This window comes from Archocentrus centrarchus, chromosome 5, assembly GCF_007364275.1.
Source record: "Archocentrus centrarchus isolate MPI-CPG fArcCen1 chromosome 5, fArcCen1, whole genome shotgun sequence".
Classification (NCBI taxonomy): Eukaryota; Metazoa; Chordata; class Actinopteri; order Cichliformes; family Cichlidae; genus Archocentrus; species Archocentrus centrarchus.
Window position 1 is genome coordinate 17,825,453 of NC_044350.1, and position 15,613 is coordinate 17,841,065.

Consider the following 15,613-nt stretch of genomic DNA (forward strand, 5'->3'; position numbering starts at 1 on the left):
ATGCACAAGTATGAGGTTTATTTTTCCTCTAACGCTTCCAAATTTATAAAAACATATTTTCCAAAAAATTACAAAAAAAGAAACGCATAGTTGTGCTAATACATGTTAATCGTGGACAGGATTTTTGTCCATTTTCGGGGGGGGACTAAACCTCTGTAATCACGGAATTAATTTGCTCTGGGTCTCGTTATTCCACCTCTGTCTCAAGGACCCAAAAGCACATACCGGAGTCAGCTAGCTAGGTGGCGGCATAGCTGTGAGCTCACTGTAATTTAAGCACTGAATCCAGCAGAGGAGGAGAGCTCCAGCACTTCCGCATATTGTAAAGTGACTGCAAACTTACCAGAAAAAATCAGAGGAACCCGCTCGCAGCCGGTGGTTTGCTTCGGGGAGGATTAGTGCCTTACTCGGTCTGCTGTTAACACCACTAATCGCTACAAGGTGAGCCCTGGACAGAAGGAAATTCTGGTCGTTTTTTTAGGATAAATAAGAAGGGGCGGAGGTTCAGTGGCTGCGCTGCTCCAAAACACTTCAAAACTACTGTTGCTGTATAGGGCATTATTTTTTTATTTGTGGCAGATAGCCAGTAATTACTTGGTAATGGCTGCTTGTTTTGATGAACAGCCAGAGATGGCTCTAGGAGCAGTGCAGGCATGTCTGAACTTGTCCGGCCATTATGCTCAGAGACCAAGTGACAAGTTTGTGTGCAGGTTACTCAGTCAGGACCATGGCACCAAAGAGACGAGCTGCTTCTGCTGCCAAGGCAGGTGGGAAGAAGGTAAAGGAGGAGCCCGAAACACCAAAGGCCAAGGATGCCTTTACTTCTGCAAAAGAGGCCCTTCTGGCTGCAGGGCCACAAGTAAAAGGCAAGAAGAAGGTGGATGAACACTGTTCACTGTCATCCTGTGGAGAGGTAGGACACCAGCAGTGGCATTTCTTACTGCAGAAGCAGGAAGCTGATTTTGATAAATGTTCTGTAATGTCTTCACCAGGTTTATGAGGATTACGACTGCATGCTCAATCAGACAAATATCGGACATAACAACAATAAGTTTTATGTCATACAAGTTATCAGAGCAAACAAGAAGTACTACTCATGGAACAGATGGGGCAGAGTGGTAAGTTTGTTCTATTTATTTATGCATTTTGTTTTGGGTATTTTAGGCACACCCACATTCACACGCTGTATCTTTCCATTTTTCTAAAGGGCTTGACCCCCACCCCCGCTGTAATTGATTTTTGACCTTACATGGTTATTGCAGTGTGTGCAGTAAAGAATAACAACACATTACCATCACCATTGACTTGTGCAGCTTGAGCTTCCTGTTCTCACATAAATCAGTTTGCCCCTTATTGCCTCATTCCAGGGGGAAGCGGGACAAAATAAACTCAGCCCACCCTTTGATAAGGCTGAAAATGCTGTCAAGGACTTTGAGAAAAAGTTTAAGGACAAGACAAAGAACAACTGGAGCGACCGGGCAAATTTTGTCTCTCACCCTGGGAAGTACACCTTGATAGAGGTGGATGGAGAGCAAGATGCTGAGGTCAAGGTAATTTTGAAATATCGGTGTCATTAGAACAAGGAGCATTGAGTGTGGCTATGAAACCTCAAATCCTTAAAACTAATATTTACCAGTATTAATTACAGACTTCACTGTAGTGTGGGAAGTAAAGTCTCTGGGAAAAAAACCCCCAAACTCTTCAACTGCGTTTCTAATATTTAAGACCTTTGATACTCTGTATCAGCTTTAGCCCTGAGTGTACTCTTGGACATTGCAGGTGGACTGTGTTGATGGCAAGCCAGTCCAGGTTACAAAGAACGTCCTACCTTGCACCCTTGATGAAGCTACACAGAACCTCATCCAGCTCATTTTCAGCAATGACATGTTCAAGGAGGCGATGGAATGTATGAACCTAGGTGGGTGTGTCTCCTTCGCCAAACAATTTCACACAAAAGATCCAATCAGTCTGCAAGCACTCATTGTGTTTAATATGACAGCTGTGTAATTTGTCCGTTGGGCTGGAGGGCCTGTGAAAATAAACTGGGTGCAGAGTTTAAAAGTACTCCTTTTTATTAAGCTTAACTTGTTTTATTACTAAGAATTGTCAGAAACAAAAAAGAATGTGACTTATAAATGGTTAAACATTGTTGCAAACAAAGGGTAAAGTCTACATCTGCATATCTGTCCTTATCTGAGCATTTTGCACATATGTGATCAGTGTTCTGGGCTTTGCCAGCACAGTTGTTGTTATATTAAACCTGCAGTAGGCAGCAATCTAGAAAAGGCAAAATTAAATAAGTAAAACAGTAAAAAATAATCCAAGACTTGAAACTACATGGGCTTCTTGCTGCAGCAATGCCCTCTTTGTGCTTCTGCATGTGCTTCGCAGCTCTCAATGCTGACTTCTGGCTTCACATGTTATTCTGCTTAACCCACTGCACAACCATAAATTGTTTACCATGAAGACTTTATAGTACCCATCTGATTTGGTCTGAAAAGGTGTGCGGTTCGCAAGCGTGTCCTGTTAGGGCTAACATTTACTAAAGCTTAGCACCAAAGCCCAAAGGAGTTTCTTTGATGACCACTGGAATTACAATACATTGATGGGTTATTTGGGGTGGTGGTTAGCACTGTTGCCTCACAGCAAGAAGGTCTCTGGTTCTCTACAGGTACTCTGGCTTCTTCCCACAGTCCAAAGAGATGCACTTAGTGGGGTTAGGTTAATTGGTGATTCTAAATTACCCATGTGGATGTGAGTGTGAATGGTTATGTGTCTCTCTGTCAGCCTTGTGACAGGCTAGCGACCTGTCCAGGGTGTATCCTGCCTCTCGCCCTATGGCAGCTGCGACCCTGAAAAAAAGATAAGCAGAAGAAGATGGTTGGATGGATCATCTGTTACTTGTCTAATTATGTGAAAATGCCCCTGCCTTAAATTTTTGTTTAACATTTAAAATTGTTTAAGATTTTCTGAGCAAAAAAGTCATGGAAGCGTGCTTGGGAATTTAGTTTTTTTTTTTTTTTGTGTGTGTGTGGTTATTATGCAGACATCAAAAAGATGCCTTTGGGCAAGCTCAGCAAGGCCCAGATTGCAAAAGGCTTTGAAGTTTTGGAGGAGATTGAAGCTGCTATGAATCAAAAAAGTGGAAGAGGACATCTAGAAGAACTTTCCTCAAAGTTCTACACCGCAATCCCTCATAACTTTGGCAGGAACAGACCACCTACCATTAATGACAAAGAGATTGTGGAGAAGAAAAAGGAGATGCTTTTGGTAAGATTTCATAGATCATATATTAGAATAAGCTCAGTTTCTCTGACATGTTCTCACTCCTAAAGTCCGTTTCCCTATTATGTGTTCTATAAAGGTGCTTGCTGACATTGAGCTTGCCCAGACTCTGAAGTCTGAGACTGAGAAGGCTCAGGAAGAGATGATAGAGGTGGTTCCTCACCGTCTAGACCAAGACTACAATTCTCTCAAATGCAGGCTGACTCTGATGGAAAAGAATACAGAAATGTTTAAGGTGCTGTCTCCTAACTGATAAGAGCCTGCAAATACAAAGGCCATGGACTGTAACTTAGATCTACTATTCATGCTGTAATATGTGCATTATTAGTTGTTTTATATGCTTGTTTGTGTTTTTTGCATTTGAAGATCATAGAAAAATACCTGAAAGCGACTTCAGATGACTATTACAAACCAAAAATTCTCAATGTTTGGGAAGTCAATCGGGAGACAGAGGTAGGCACTGCAGGCAGTTTTGTTAAATGGAACACCAAAGACTGGCATCCTGTGACCTAAAACATGTTGTACATTGCAGGGGAAGCGCTTTAGTGAGAACGATAATCTGGAGAATCGGCGTCTGCTGTGGCATGGTACAAACATAGCAGTGGTTGCAGCTATCCTGAAGAGTGGTCTGAGGATAATGCCCCATTCAGGAGGCCGCGTTGGTTGTGGCATCTATTTTGCCTCTGAGAACTGCAAGTCTGCGGGCTACGGTAAGGCTGTGGAGGCAAGACGGTAACAGATTTTGGTTCTTATTGAAATCATAATGTTGTATTTTACACTTTCTGTTGTCCATTTTTAGTGCGCCCTTGCAAAAATACCGGAGTGATGTTTCTCAGTGAGGTTGCCCTCGGCAAAGAGCATACCATTACCAGAGATGATTCCTCCTTGAGGAATCCTCCAGCGGGGTATGATAGTGTGGTGGCACGAGGCCATGTTGAACCAGGTGCAGTACTTTTTCAGTTTTATTTATACAGTAAAATAATACCTTTTATAAAGTAATGTAGCATATCAAAAGTTAACTATCATTGTGTTGCGAAAGCCACATATCTTTGGTCCCTAAAATTCTCTGGGAATTTTGATGAAGTTTAATTTGCACTGCATAAAAGAAACATGCTATTCATATACAAGATTATGGTAGTTTCCCCAGAATTAATAAAAATATAAACATTTGAGACACCAATACTTATGACAATTGCTCAACAAAAAACCAGCCGAGCTAATAATAAAATCCTGTGTGTGGAAACAGATAAGTATGGCATGTAGTGCACTTAAATCTAAAAAAAGTGCGATATGAATGCCACTTGAGTCTAGTTCATTATGACACTCTGTGAGTCTTTGATTTCAGATCCCTCCGAGGATATCTTCATCACCCTGGAGGATAACAAGGTTGCTGTGCCTCAGGGTAGACCGATAAGGCAGCCCCAGTTTTCAGATAGCAGCTTCAGCAACAGTGAATATCTCATCTACAAAGAGAGCCAGTGCCGCCTTCGCTACCTGCTGGAGCTGAACATGCACGGCTAATTCAAACCAAAGAAGAAAAAATGCAGGCCCATTTAAATTGAAATTTTCTCTTTGCTTCTTGGTAATGGGCTTCCTACAGTCCTTTGATATGCTGTTTTCTTATCTAAGAAGGTTGTGGTCTTATTAAAGTGAATGTGGATATGTTCGTTTTAATATGCATAAATGACTTCTGTGCCTTACACTTACGTTTGTGTAGTTTGCACTGTTATTACGCACACTAAAACAATGTAAAGACTTTACCATGAGGGAGATGCACATGTTTGCTTTGGAATTACATTAGTGTAACTGACTTGAATTGCTTTTTTTAAGGGGGGGAAAAAAAAGAAATGAGCTAAATTCACACCTTTTTTTTGCTGACAAGTCGTGGATGAATTTTCTTTTTCAGCTGAAGTTTGAGGACAACTGAATTGTATATTGTATATTCATTATTTAGGCTAACTGACAATGATGTAAACAGGCCTGTGCTTGAAGAAGTAAATATCTTGAATGTGCACTTAAATATGCATTTTGAGTAGTGATAATGCAGTGGAACAAAAGCAAAAACGGTACCTATGCATAGTCCTATTTACGGAAGTTTAAATTGCAAGTTTTAACTAATATTGAAGATCTTTCAAGGGCTCTTCTGAGAACCATGCTTTACAGTATGCCTTCTTGGTTAATTCCATATACAACCATATGATGTTGGTAACGAAACTTCATTTTAGAAAAAAATGCTGCAAAATATAATACATTTTGCACTATGACATAACATGGACATAGAATATACTGAAGTGCCCCGGCAACTTTTCTTGTGTCCTTTTGAAGCTGTTTTGTTTGTTTTGCACTACCATAGAGCTTGTCAGACCTTTTTCATTGTTGTATTTGTTTACAGTGATGCCATAAGAGTAATGCACTAAATGTTAAACTTGACTGTGATTGGAAACAGGTAAATAATTAAAATAAACCTCAGAGCGCCCAGAAATGTTTACTAGGTAAATATTTGTGGTGTTAATCATGTGTTTCATATTGCCTATGCTTTTTAGAAATCCCTCACTATTAACTATTATTGCTGATGGGTAAGCCATTTAGATGTAGGTATTTGGATTAACCTTACTGTAACACTGAGCATTGTCTGTGGCTAAACAGTCATGGATTTACATTGATTAAATGCTATAATAATGTGTTTTGGGAGAAAAGAACTGTCTGAAAATATTCCAGAGAAATGGAGAAATGCTTATGTTTATTAGACCACCACTCAGTGTAAAGTTTATCCAACAGCTGCCCTAAATTAACAGAGTTGGTAATTACCAAAATAATTTTTTATGTTTCTGTAATGGTTAATCCACCAGTATGACCAAGCTCGTAATCAAAATAATATTTTTATTGCTAAAATATAATTATTGTTGTTGTCCATGAATTTTCAAATTTACTATTTTACAGAAAGGCAGAAAAAAAATTGTAAAGCACATTACTGAAGATTAAGATCCCAAATTAGTTATTTCCTTGCATTCCTGAACAGAAAAATTTGTTTCAGCGCTCAATGGTTATCTTTGATTAATTTCTGACTTCTCAGAGAAGTCCAGTGTGCCGGCTCAAATTTGGGTATAAAAATGCCAATTCGGTTTGTTATTTGCCTAATAAATAGCAATGTAATTATTAGTTTAAACATGTTTTTATGACGGATGGTCTAATACATTTGTTAAGCACTGTATGTAATTTATTATGAAAAGGGGTTTAGATTTTGTAAGGAAAATAACAGAAACTGAGCTACTCCCTTCATTTTGCAAGACACTAGCTCAAACACTGCTTATCAGATTTTTTCTTTCTTTTTAGCATTTAAACACAGTTTAGCTCAAACTATGTTCCAGCTCTATGAAGCATATGATTCAAAATGGATTAATACTTTTGGAGTAGATGACCTAAGACCCAATAAATGGAAAATATTCTACTGGGGCTACTTTATTTTTGCCACATAGTACTTTTAGGAGTATATATAGAAACAGTAGATTATAGGTAAAGTGGATATAAAAATGAAACAGATGTAGTGTAAATGTGAGTTAGGACAAAGTTCGTTGTGAGAGGTTAAACGCTGATTTCATCTTTGAGCTGGTGGCTGTTAGGACCCAGGGGAGACTGCGCACTGGAGGGAGACAGTGGAGTGTGTGTCTGTTTGAAAGGGTTAAAAAAAAAAAACATCACTCACACAATACAATGTGTGACAGTCACCGCCGTACACAGCACCAAACAGCAGTGAGGATGTTAGTAGAGGAGGGGTGAGAGAAGAGATGAAGCATAACCATCATAGAACTGGGAATATACCTTTCTGATAACTGGAAGTCTATTCTTAAAAACTTTTGTTTTTACATAGAATTAAGAAAAAAAGCCCAGACTACGTAAACAATATGTGGGATTTAAGCTTTGTCAGCACTGACACCTGGTTAACCTATTTGGATTTAACTATGCCATAGAAACAGAGGGTGGGGCATGGGTAAGTTATGTTAGTATGATCTTTTTTCAATGCTGTATGTGTTTCTATATTTAGCATACAAAAAATGGAGTCAATAAGTATATTTTCCCAACAATATAAGAAATAAAGGTGGAGAAATGCTTAAAAGGGCACTGCCGTAATCACTATTTATCACTATCAGGTAGTGTGTTCATGCAACAGGTCTAAACTTGTACTTGTCTCTATTTTACGATATCAGTGGGTTTATGATGTCACACTTCATTTTGTCAGTGTGACATCATAATCTCATGTGCACATTAGCTTTTGTCCAGTCACAGTTGGGATTATAACTACTACATAACATCATTTATTTTTAATCAATCAACATTTTGCAAATAAAAAAGAGAAATCAGTAATGTCTTCCTGACAAAAAAATTAATTTACCATTGATTTAATTGAATTTGCAGTTGGTTCTAAATCAGTCAGTCTGCAAAACCACTTAGAAATAGCTGTTAAAATAATTCTGGTTGCAAATGACTCAGACTATTGAAGGAGAGGGTTACTTAGGGTCGTCACAACGCTTCCATCTAACAGCAGTGTAGTACACTGACTAAACCTTATAAAAAAAATCTAAACTGCTTTTAAGATGTTCATAGATGTTCATTATTTCCTTTCAACACAGATCCACATATGAAGAAATCTGAGATACAAATGGAGGAAGCTGTCATTGAATAATGGACGACAAGACCAAGTCCATGATAGCCACTGTGGCAAATTATTCTGTTCTGAATCTTACCACTGCCCAGTGGGAACTCAATCCTACCGTTCCTGCTGAAGTGGGTGTTGTCACAAGCTCCCAGTCACAGATCAAAGATCTTTTTGGGTTGTTCTGCATGGTTACCCTCAACCTCATTGCTTTGTTGGCCAACACTGGTGTGATGGTGGCCATTGCTCGTGCTCCGCACCTTAAGAGGTTCGCGTTTGTGTGTCACCTTTGTGCAGTTGACCTGCTGTGTGCCATCCTCCTGATGCCTTTGGGGATCATATCCAGCTCACCATTCTTTGGAACTATTGTGTTCACCGTTCTGGAATGTCAGGTTTACATCTTTCTTAATGTTTTTCTTATTTGTCTTTCCATTCTCACCATCACAGCCATCAGTGTAGAACGTTACTTTTACATTGTACACCCAATGCGTTATGAAGTCAAGATGACCATCAATCTCGCTATTGGTGTCATGCTACTAATCTGGGTTAAGTCAGTCCTCTTAGCTGTTGTCACACTGTTTGGATGGCCAGCTTATGGACCTCAGAGCTCTATTGCAGCAGCTCACTGCTCTCTTCATGCAACCCACAGTCGCCTAAGAGGAGTATTTGCTGTGCTCTTCAGTGTGGTTTGTTTCCTGGCTCCAGCAGTGGTCATCTTTGCTGTTTACTGTGCTGTGTACAAGGTGGCTCGTTCTGCAGCCCTGCAGCAAGCCCCTGCAGTACCAACATGGGCAAATTCAAGCCCTGCCAAGGATCGCTCTGACTCCATCAACAGCCAGACCACCATAATCACTACCACCCGCACTCTGCCACAAAGACTGTCTCCAGAGAGGGCATTCAGTGGAGGCAAAGCTGCAATGACTTTGGTATTCATTGTAGGCCAGTTCCTGGTTTGCTGGTTGCCCTACTTCATCTTCCACCTGCAAATGTCTCTGACCGGTTCCATGCAGAGTCCTGGGGACTTAGAAGAAGCCGTCACCTGGCTGGCTTACTCCTCCTTTGCTGTCAACCCATTCTTCTACGGCCTGTTGAACAGACAGATCAGAGAGGAGCTGGTAAAGTTTAGACGTTGCTGCCTTACACAGCCTGCGGAACTTGGGGCATCCAGCCAAGAGGGTTCGTTTCAGGAAAACTTCCTGCAGTTCATCCAAAGAACGACTAATGCAGCTGAAACTCGCTCCAACTGTGCCAACTCCAGTCCTCAGCCATCCACTAACCACACTGTAGACCAAGTAAACAAGATACCCGGACAAATACCCGAGGAACATGCTTAGACACTGATAAGTAGATGTTTTGGACTACAGTGCTAATATGCAGTCACTGTCGTTTCTTTTTGAAAGACATTGTGTTTTAATCAATATATCCCTGTCCATGCTGGGCAAAAACAGAGGACAAAATCTAATGGCTACTATAAACAGAGGAAACAGTTACAATAATCCTTTTAATATACATATGGACATTATAGTATTGTTTTAAAGTAGTGTTGAAAAAAATGTTTTGAAGTACACATATAATCTTTAGCATATTTTAGCTTTTAATTATGATAGGCTTTCCTATTTATACTGAAGTATTGAAATGGTGTAAATTTACTTTTCACTTTGTAATTGGCCCAGTTTTAACAGTGTTTGTATACATTTTCTATATGTTTATAAATGTAAATCTGGTATGCAACTGCAAGGTCATGAGTGATATATATTCCTTATGAATTCCCCCTTTTCTGTCAGTAACAAGATAATGTTTATCATAACATTATTTCTGAGTATTGATTGTGTTGTCATTTTGAAAGTGCTAAATGTAAATGTTGTCAAGCTGTGATCCTTTCTATTTAAGATAAAGGAGCCTGTGTTTGTCACACATGACCAATTTATCTCATCAGAGTGCCAATACTTAGTGTATTCAGATGTCCTGTGAATCTGATAGGTAATACTTTTGAGTTCCTCTGTGCAAACAGATATGCTGATGGATCATCACCTGCCTCTGTCGTCATAGAAATTGAGTGGCTGCGAGTGACTCACTCAGCAGCAGCAGCGACCTTTTGGCTGGATGTATATTTTAGAATCAGATCCTGATTGGAGTTCACATTGAAAAGATCTAGAAGTTCAGATACAGATACATTAGCATGTGAAGAAAGGCTGAAAGTAGGTAACACAAGTCACTGCAAATATGGACTACCATAATAAGTGGCATATGTATGGTGAGGTGAAGATAGTGAATTTACAATGGAAATCATTACTGGGCAATGATAATACTCTGGGAGTGGTGACAAAGTGCTGTTTTTATGGCCTCTCCTGTTTGTATTAGTCTTTCACAAACAGGTAAAAAGACAGAATAGTGTGGTTACAGCAAATAACAGCTAACACCATTTCACTTGCTGTGGTGATGATAATGCACCACCCTTACATAACTGTAGCTGTATACTTAATACTGGGGTGAATACTGCGGTAGCTTTTTTTTTTTTTTACCAGGTGGATATTGATGAGACAGAAGCACAACATATGGGAACACAAGGGATTTGTTTTTTTTTTCTTTTACTCATATGTGCAGTTCTATTAACGATGAGACTGCTTCTCAACACAAACAAGGCAAATTTTATGATAATACCCAGAATTTAGGACATGACATCCGCTCACGCACCACAACGAAGAGATTCGTAGTAGGACACACTGTAACACATCGCTGTAAAAATACAGGAAATTGTGTAAATGCTGATGTCTTTGAGGAAAATAATATTAACTGCAGGCTACTGTACATTTTTACTTCATAAGTCAGTATTTTTCCTTGGCAAACACAAAGACTAATTTGAATGTAAACGTTTAAGTTCAAATTATTTATTCATAAGCTGTTTTCATGGTGCTATTTCAGTTATTCTGTCTTTAGCCTTTCTTGTTGTCATGTTTCCAGTGTTTGTGTTGTGGCCTTGAGGAATGTTGGTAAAATTCTGATTACAGCAGCTTTCCCAGGAAATTTATTTTTTCATCGTTAAAGAAAATCAAGAGAACATGCAGTTATAGTGTACATGTTTTAACAAGCTCTTCATGAAGAACATTAAGAGCAGCATGGAACAATTTTAAATGTAATGCTAACACTGCAGCACTGTAATGTAATTTTTTTTACAGTAAGAAACTGTAGTTGTAAATTACAGTAAACACACTATCAGTTAAATACTGTCAAATCTACCTCCCAGTACTTTATTGTACTTTGATGGGGTATTTTCTTACAGTGCACAGTCTGGATCGCCGTCATATCATTTCTCACGACCACACACACAGCTGCAATAGAAACAGCTTTGAAATGTATTTCTTTTACAGAAATGGGAAAAAGGTGTGATGGCACTTTGACCCGTGAACTCAAATCTGACAAAGCTGTAGGGAGTATGGAACAGCACTGGGTTATTGGTGTTGGTGCCTCTGTGCCTGTTTGTTGATGCTCATATTATGTGTGCATCTTCCACCCTTTCAATCTGAAAATGTAATTCTAGAGGTTCAAGACCCAGGAATGGTTCATACCTGCATAGATAAAGGAAACTGAGGGATAGATGGAGGAGTAGCGCTCATTTTTAGATATCTGTTGAGTCTTATCTCATGTGGCTGAATAGCAGCAAAGGAAAGCACTCTCACTTTGACACAACATTTCAAAGGCCTGATCTGGAATAAGCTGATGAAAGACAATATAGACTTGTGCACACTTTGATGATTTTTTTTTCTTTTTTTGCACCTGGCATGAAAAAAAAAAAAAAAAAATCCAGTCATGAAAATGGCTGAGGCATTACTATTAGTTTTATTTAATGTTATGTTTTCAGTGTTAGCAGGAATATGAACCAGTGGATACATTTATTGCTTGCCAGATTCATAAAGCATACGCTGGCAGAACCTAATCTGGATAAAGTGAACTTGATAATTTAGTGCTGGTTGGGTACTTTTGCAGTGCTTATGATAACTTTTTAAATTGCAAGTATATGCCGCTTTACTGTGATTTTCCTCCTAATTTTAGGATGATGATAAGACTTTGATTAAAATGATAATTTTATAAACCTAATATGAGATAGATAAAACTCTGTAAGCATCGTTTAATAAGAAGAGAATCTCCTGACTGTGAACACAATCACAACACAGTCTTCTAGAGGCTTTTCATCACTGTGGTTTCCACACGCTATTAATCATCAGCTAATCAGATCCTGCCAACACCACCGCAGTACAGCTGCACCCTAAGCATGTGGGAAAATGAGCTGTTTAGGCATGTGTGAGTGGAATAGCTGATTTAATAACTAGTTTAAGTAATAGGGATGTATTAAAAAGAAGAAAATGCAAGATAAACCATGGCCAACAGAGTGTGCTATATACCAGTCAATTCTTCTCCCATCCTTTTGCTTTGGCATCTCTAACAAGAAGAGGGCTTGATTTAATTTTTAACACATAATAAGAATGATGTCAGCAAAGTGCCTGGTTATGGTTTTTTGAAAATGTAAATCCAATCATGAGAATATTAAGCTTTATACGGATGTGAGACTGCTGTCTGTCTGTGGAATGTTTAATGGCCAGATCTAACAGACTCTTTAAAGCACAGCTGTATGATACATATCCAGAATATGAATTGAAAGATACATTTCATTAACTCAGTCAAGAAAATTACTGAAAGTACTGGAAGTAAAGGAGATGGAACTGGGTAAAGTGGAACTTCCTAATGACAGCTTGAAGATGGCACTGCCGAAGAACATGTTAAAAACAGACTTACGCCACACACACAAGTGACAAAAAAACCCTTCAGAAATACAGTATACAAGCTGCCATGCTGAGATGAAAAGTGACTACACACAAGCAGAGTTTCACATTAGACAAAAGAATAACAAAAAAAAAAAGTCAATGGGATAGTTTTACTGTCTGCTGTGAGAATAGGGACCGGGAGCGGAGGAACCAAGTTTGAGCTCAAATGGACGATTTGCTGAACAGCTCTTAGCAAGGAGCTGCAGAATTGATGAGGAGTCTATATTTAATGGACCGACACTGCCAAACACTGTCCCTATGATGAAATAACTCTTTAAGGTGAGTACCAAAGTACTCCCCTGATCATCGCCCCTTCCATATTTAAGTGGGAAATCAAGATTGATTTTATTCCACTCGGGATGGATATTTCTCATGCAGGCACAAATGAGACTTCCTATCTAGTGTGTCACAAAATGACAAGGCACGCCTGTAAAAGCCAATAAAGGCATTCCTCAACAGCAGTCAAGTCAGTCAGCAGAATACTATGTTCCACCTGGGTGTCAGCAACAAGCCAGCCACCCTCCAGCCACAGCTACAACCTTGCTTATCCTCCATGTTTTCGATGATAGCAGGCAGGGACACAACTCAGCTTAATGGAAATGGAGGACGAGGGATTGAAAGAGAAGAGACCATTGGGGGAACTGCAGGAAGTAAAAGTGGATGTTCACTCTGAAGATCTGGACTTCATCCACAGTGACACAAGGCCTGTGATTCATGACAGGGATCCCAAAAGAGTCAACACCAGTCTTAAGGTAACCAATGTGCACCTGCATGAACCTGAGCAGAGAATACACAGTAAAGGACACAAGATAGGGTGAAATCAGTTTATTCTAGAGAACCAACATGAGATTATGACAGGTCAGTAAAAGAAAAAAACAACAACAAAAAACCCTGCTGCACATGCTGTGCATACATTCCCCCCTCTGTTCATGGAAAGCTGATCTGCACAGAGAAGTACAGTTTTAACAGTTAAATTATTATTTTATAGGTGATTCATCAAACAGAAAAGTTTGTGAAGTTAATTTGTGAACTTGTTTTGCTATATTTAGCGCACGTTGAAGACATTCTTTATGCTTATTTTCCACCTCAGTTAATGAAGTGCTGATAACTCAAATTGCCAGTTAAATTTAAATGTGTTGCACAATACTGACCTCAAGTGGACATAATCAGATCTAATCTAACTCTAATAGTGCTATTTTTCCTCTCATGCTTGTGAAACTATGAGACAGCCTGGGAAGGGTCTATGTAGGCCAGGCAGAAAATTTAGAGGTGAAATTAAGTTGAATGTGATGAATGCGTATGCGTTAGTTTGATGATGCTGTTTATTTTTCCAGAATTCAATATGGTTTTTTTTTTTTAATTGCTAATAATTAATAAAAATTGTGGCGTGAGTGGCTTGAACTTTTATTGGAATCATCATTCATTCTTATTTTCAGATTTATTTGTAAAATGCAAATTGCATTAATGAAAGCATGGGACTCAATTACAGTGTACTGTGTGTGTGTGTGTGTGTGTGTGTGTGTGTGTGTGTGTGTGTGTGTGTGTGTGGGTGTGTGTGTGTGTGCATGCGCGTGCGTGTGTGGAGATCATGTTTGAGGATGTGATTGCAGAACCCCCCTCTGTGCGCAGCTTTGATAAAGTGTGGCTCTGGAGTCACGCCCTGTTTGAGGTATCCAGACTATGGTGCTACCGATTCATCTCTCTCCTGCTGGCTGTGCCAGTCTCACTGGCAGCAGGACTCCTCTTTGCTGTGCTCAGCTGCCTTCATATCTGGTAGGACACTTACTCTGAGATGAGGCAGCCTTACAGACAAGAATGAATAGCTGAACATTCCAGGAGTCTCAAAATGATTTTTACTTTCTTTTTGTTAAATTAGCTCGTGTTTTGTCCTCTTCTTTGTGTCCTGCAGGTTGATCGTGCCATGTGTGCAGCTCCTTCTCATCAATATGCACTGGGTACAGACTGTGTGGGCCAGCATAGCGAACATTCTTATCAGTCCCTTCTTTACCAGTGTTGGGAAGTGCTGTGGTCAAGTCACCATCCTTCTGGCAAAAGATGAAAAATGATAGAAACACACAATGATAGAAGTGTTTGGTTAAAACAGAAATCATGGTGTAAAAAGAGGTGGACTGCAGACTGCATACTAATTCCTTAGAGGGAAATGATGATCTGTATTTTAACCATCTCTGATTGTTCTGTTTTTATTCACCTGTCATTTTATTTGTCATGCTGAAATATTCCTCAAGCTTTCTGCTTTCTCATTACGATGTTGTGTTATGTATAAAGCTATTAAGCTTTCTTCTTCTTCTTCTTAAGTTTTCTAGATAAGGGTAACACAAAAAAGACTTCCTGAGGAGAGTTAAAATAAACGATACTAAAACGTGTGGCGCACACACGTAAACGAGATTCTGCTGAAAGCAAAGTGAATGAAAAATATTGCTGTTAATTTGCAAAAATTATCTACCCATAAAATTGAGCCACTAAACAGCCCTCTGGATGGACTGATGTGTATCTGAGGTCGATGATGATGCAGCAACACAAATGCAAATATGTTGAAAAAAATAAAATATTAACACCTGCTAACAACTGCTTTGAGTTTTGAGTTCAGCTATATACAGTGGGTTCTACAAAATAAGATGACAATTGAAGGTGGGGACCAACAACTCATTTCAGACTTATTTTTCTGTGAAAAAAGTTCCTCTGAGCCTTCTTTCGACTGGGGCGTGGAAATAACAAATTTATAACAGAAAGCCTTCAAAGTTAAATGAAGTGTAAACGGAAAGACATCGATGTTTAGGAGCCAGAAGGCGTGCAACCTGGGAATCCATCTGCTATTATCTGAGGATGATAGCCAAAC

General features: G+C 39.2%; 3 protein-coding genes across 3 annotated transcripts; all 3 read left to right on the forward strand.

Annotated features, from left to right (window-relative positions):
- The first annotated feature begins 270 nt into the window (after positions 1-270).
- Positions 271-6,079, forward strand: parp3 (poly (ADP-ribose) polymerase family, member 3). Its single transcript, XM_030729375.1, has 11 exons — positions 271-441; positions 711-913; positions 993-1,118; positions 1,368-1,550; positions 1,780-1,918; positions 3,047-3,270; positions 3,365-3,520; positions 3,652-3,738; positions 3,818-3,995; positions 4,085-4,228; positions 4,631-6,079. Exons 2-11 carry the CDS (start codon positions 728-730, stop codon positions 4,804-4,806), a joined length of 1,599 nt encoding a protein of 532 aa, XP_030585235.1. The 5' UTR covers positions 271-441; positions 711-727; the 3' UTR covers positions 4,807-6,079.
- A 969-nt stretch (positions 6,080-7,048) lies between these two features.
- On the forward strand, positions 7,049-9,671 carry gpr61l (G protein-coupled receptor 61-like). Its single transcript, XM_030730212.1, has 2 exons — positions 7,049-7,273; positions 7,914-9,671. Exon 2 carries the CDS (start codon positions 7,966-7,968, stop codon positions 9,268-9,270), a length of 1,305 nt encoding a protein of 434 aa, XP_030586072.1. The 5' UTR covers positions 7,049-7,273; positions 7,914-7,965; the 3' UTR covers positions 9,271-9,671.
- A 3,583-nt stretch (positions 9,672-13,254) lies between these two features.
- Positions 13,255-15,299, forward strand: LOC115780866 (caveolin-2-like). Its single transcript, XM_030730287.1, has 3 exons — positions 13,255-13,508; positions 14,342-14,529; positions 14,666-15,299. Exons 1-3 carry the CDS (start codon positions 13,350-13,352, stop codon positions 14,820-14,822), a joined length of 504 nt encoding a protein of 167 aa, XP_030586147.1. The 5' UTR covers positions 13,255-13,349; the 3' UTR covers positions 14,823-15,299.
- The last annotated feature ends 314 nt before the right edge of the window (positions 15,300-15,613 follow it).

Excerpts from the sequence above, each read along its gene's own strand:
- parp3 (XM_030729375.1), top strand. The coding sequence starts at position 728 with ATGGCACCAAAGAGACGAGCTGCTTCTGCTGCCAAGGCAGGTGGGAAG. Across the intron at positions 1,919-3,046 it reads GATGGAATGTATGAACCTAG|ACATCAAAAAGATGCCTTTG; the intron begins GTGGGTGTGTCT and ends GTTATTATGCAG. Across the intron at positions 3,996-4,084 it reads CTGCAAGTCTGCGGGCTACG|TGCGCCCTTGCAAAAATACC; the intron begins GTAAGGCTGTGG and ends GTCCATTTTTAG.
- gpr61l (XM_030730212.1), top strand. The coding sequence starts at position 7,966 with ATGGACGACAAGACCAAGTCCATGATAGCCACTGTGGCAAATTATTCT.
- LOC115780866 (XM_030730287.1), top strand. The coding sequence starts at position 13,350 with ATGGAAATGGAGGACGAGGGATTGAAAGAGAAGAGACCATTGGGGGAA. Across the intron at positions 13,509-14,341 it reads GAGTCAACACCAGTCTTAAG|ATCATGTTTGAGGATGTGAT; the intron begins GTAACCAATGTG and ends GCGTGTGTGGAG. Across the intron at positions 14,530-14,665 it reads CTCAGCTGCCTTCATATCTG|GTTGATCGTGCCATGTGTGC; the intron begins GTAGGACACTTA and ends TGTGTCCTGCAG.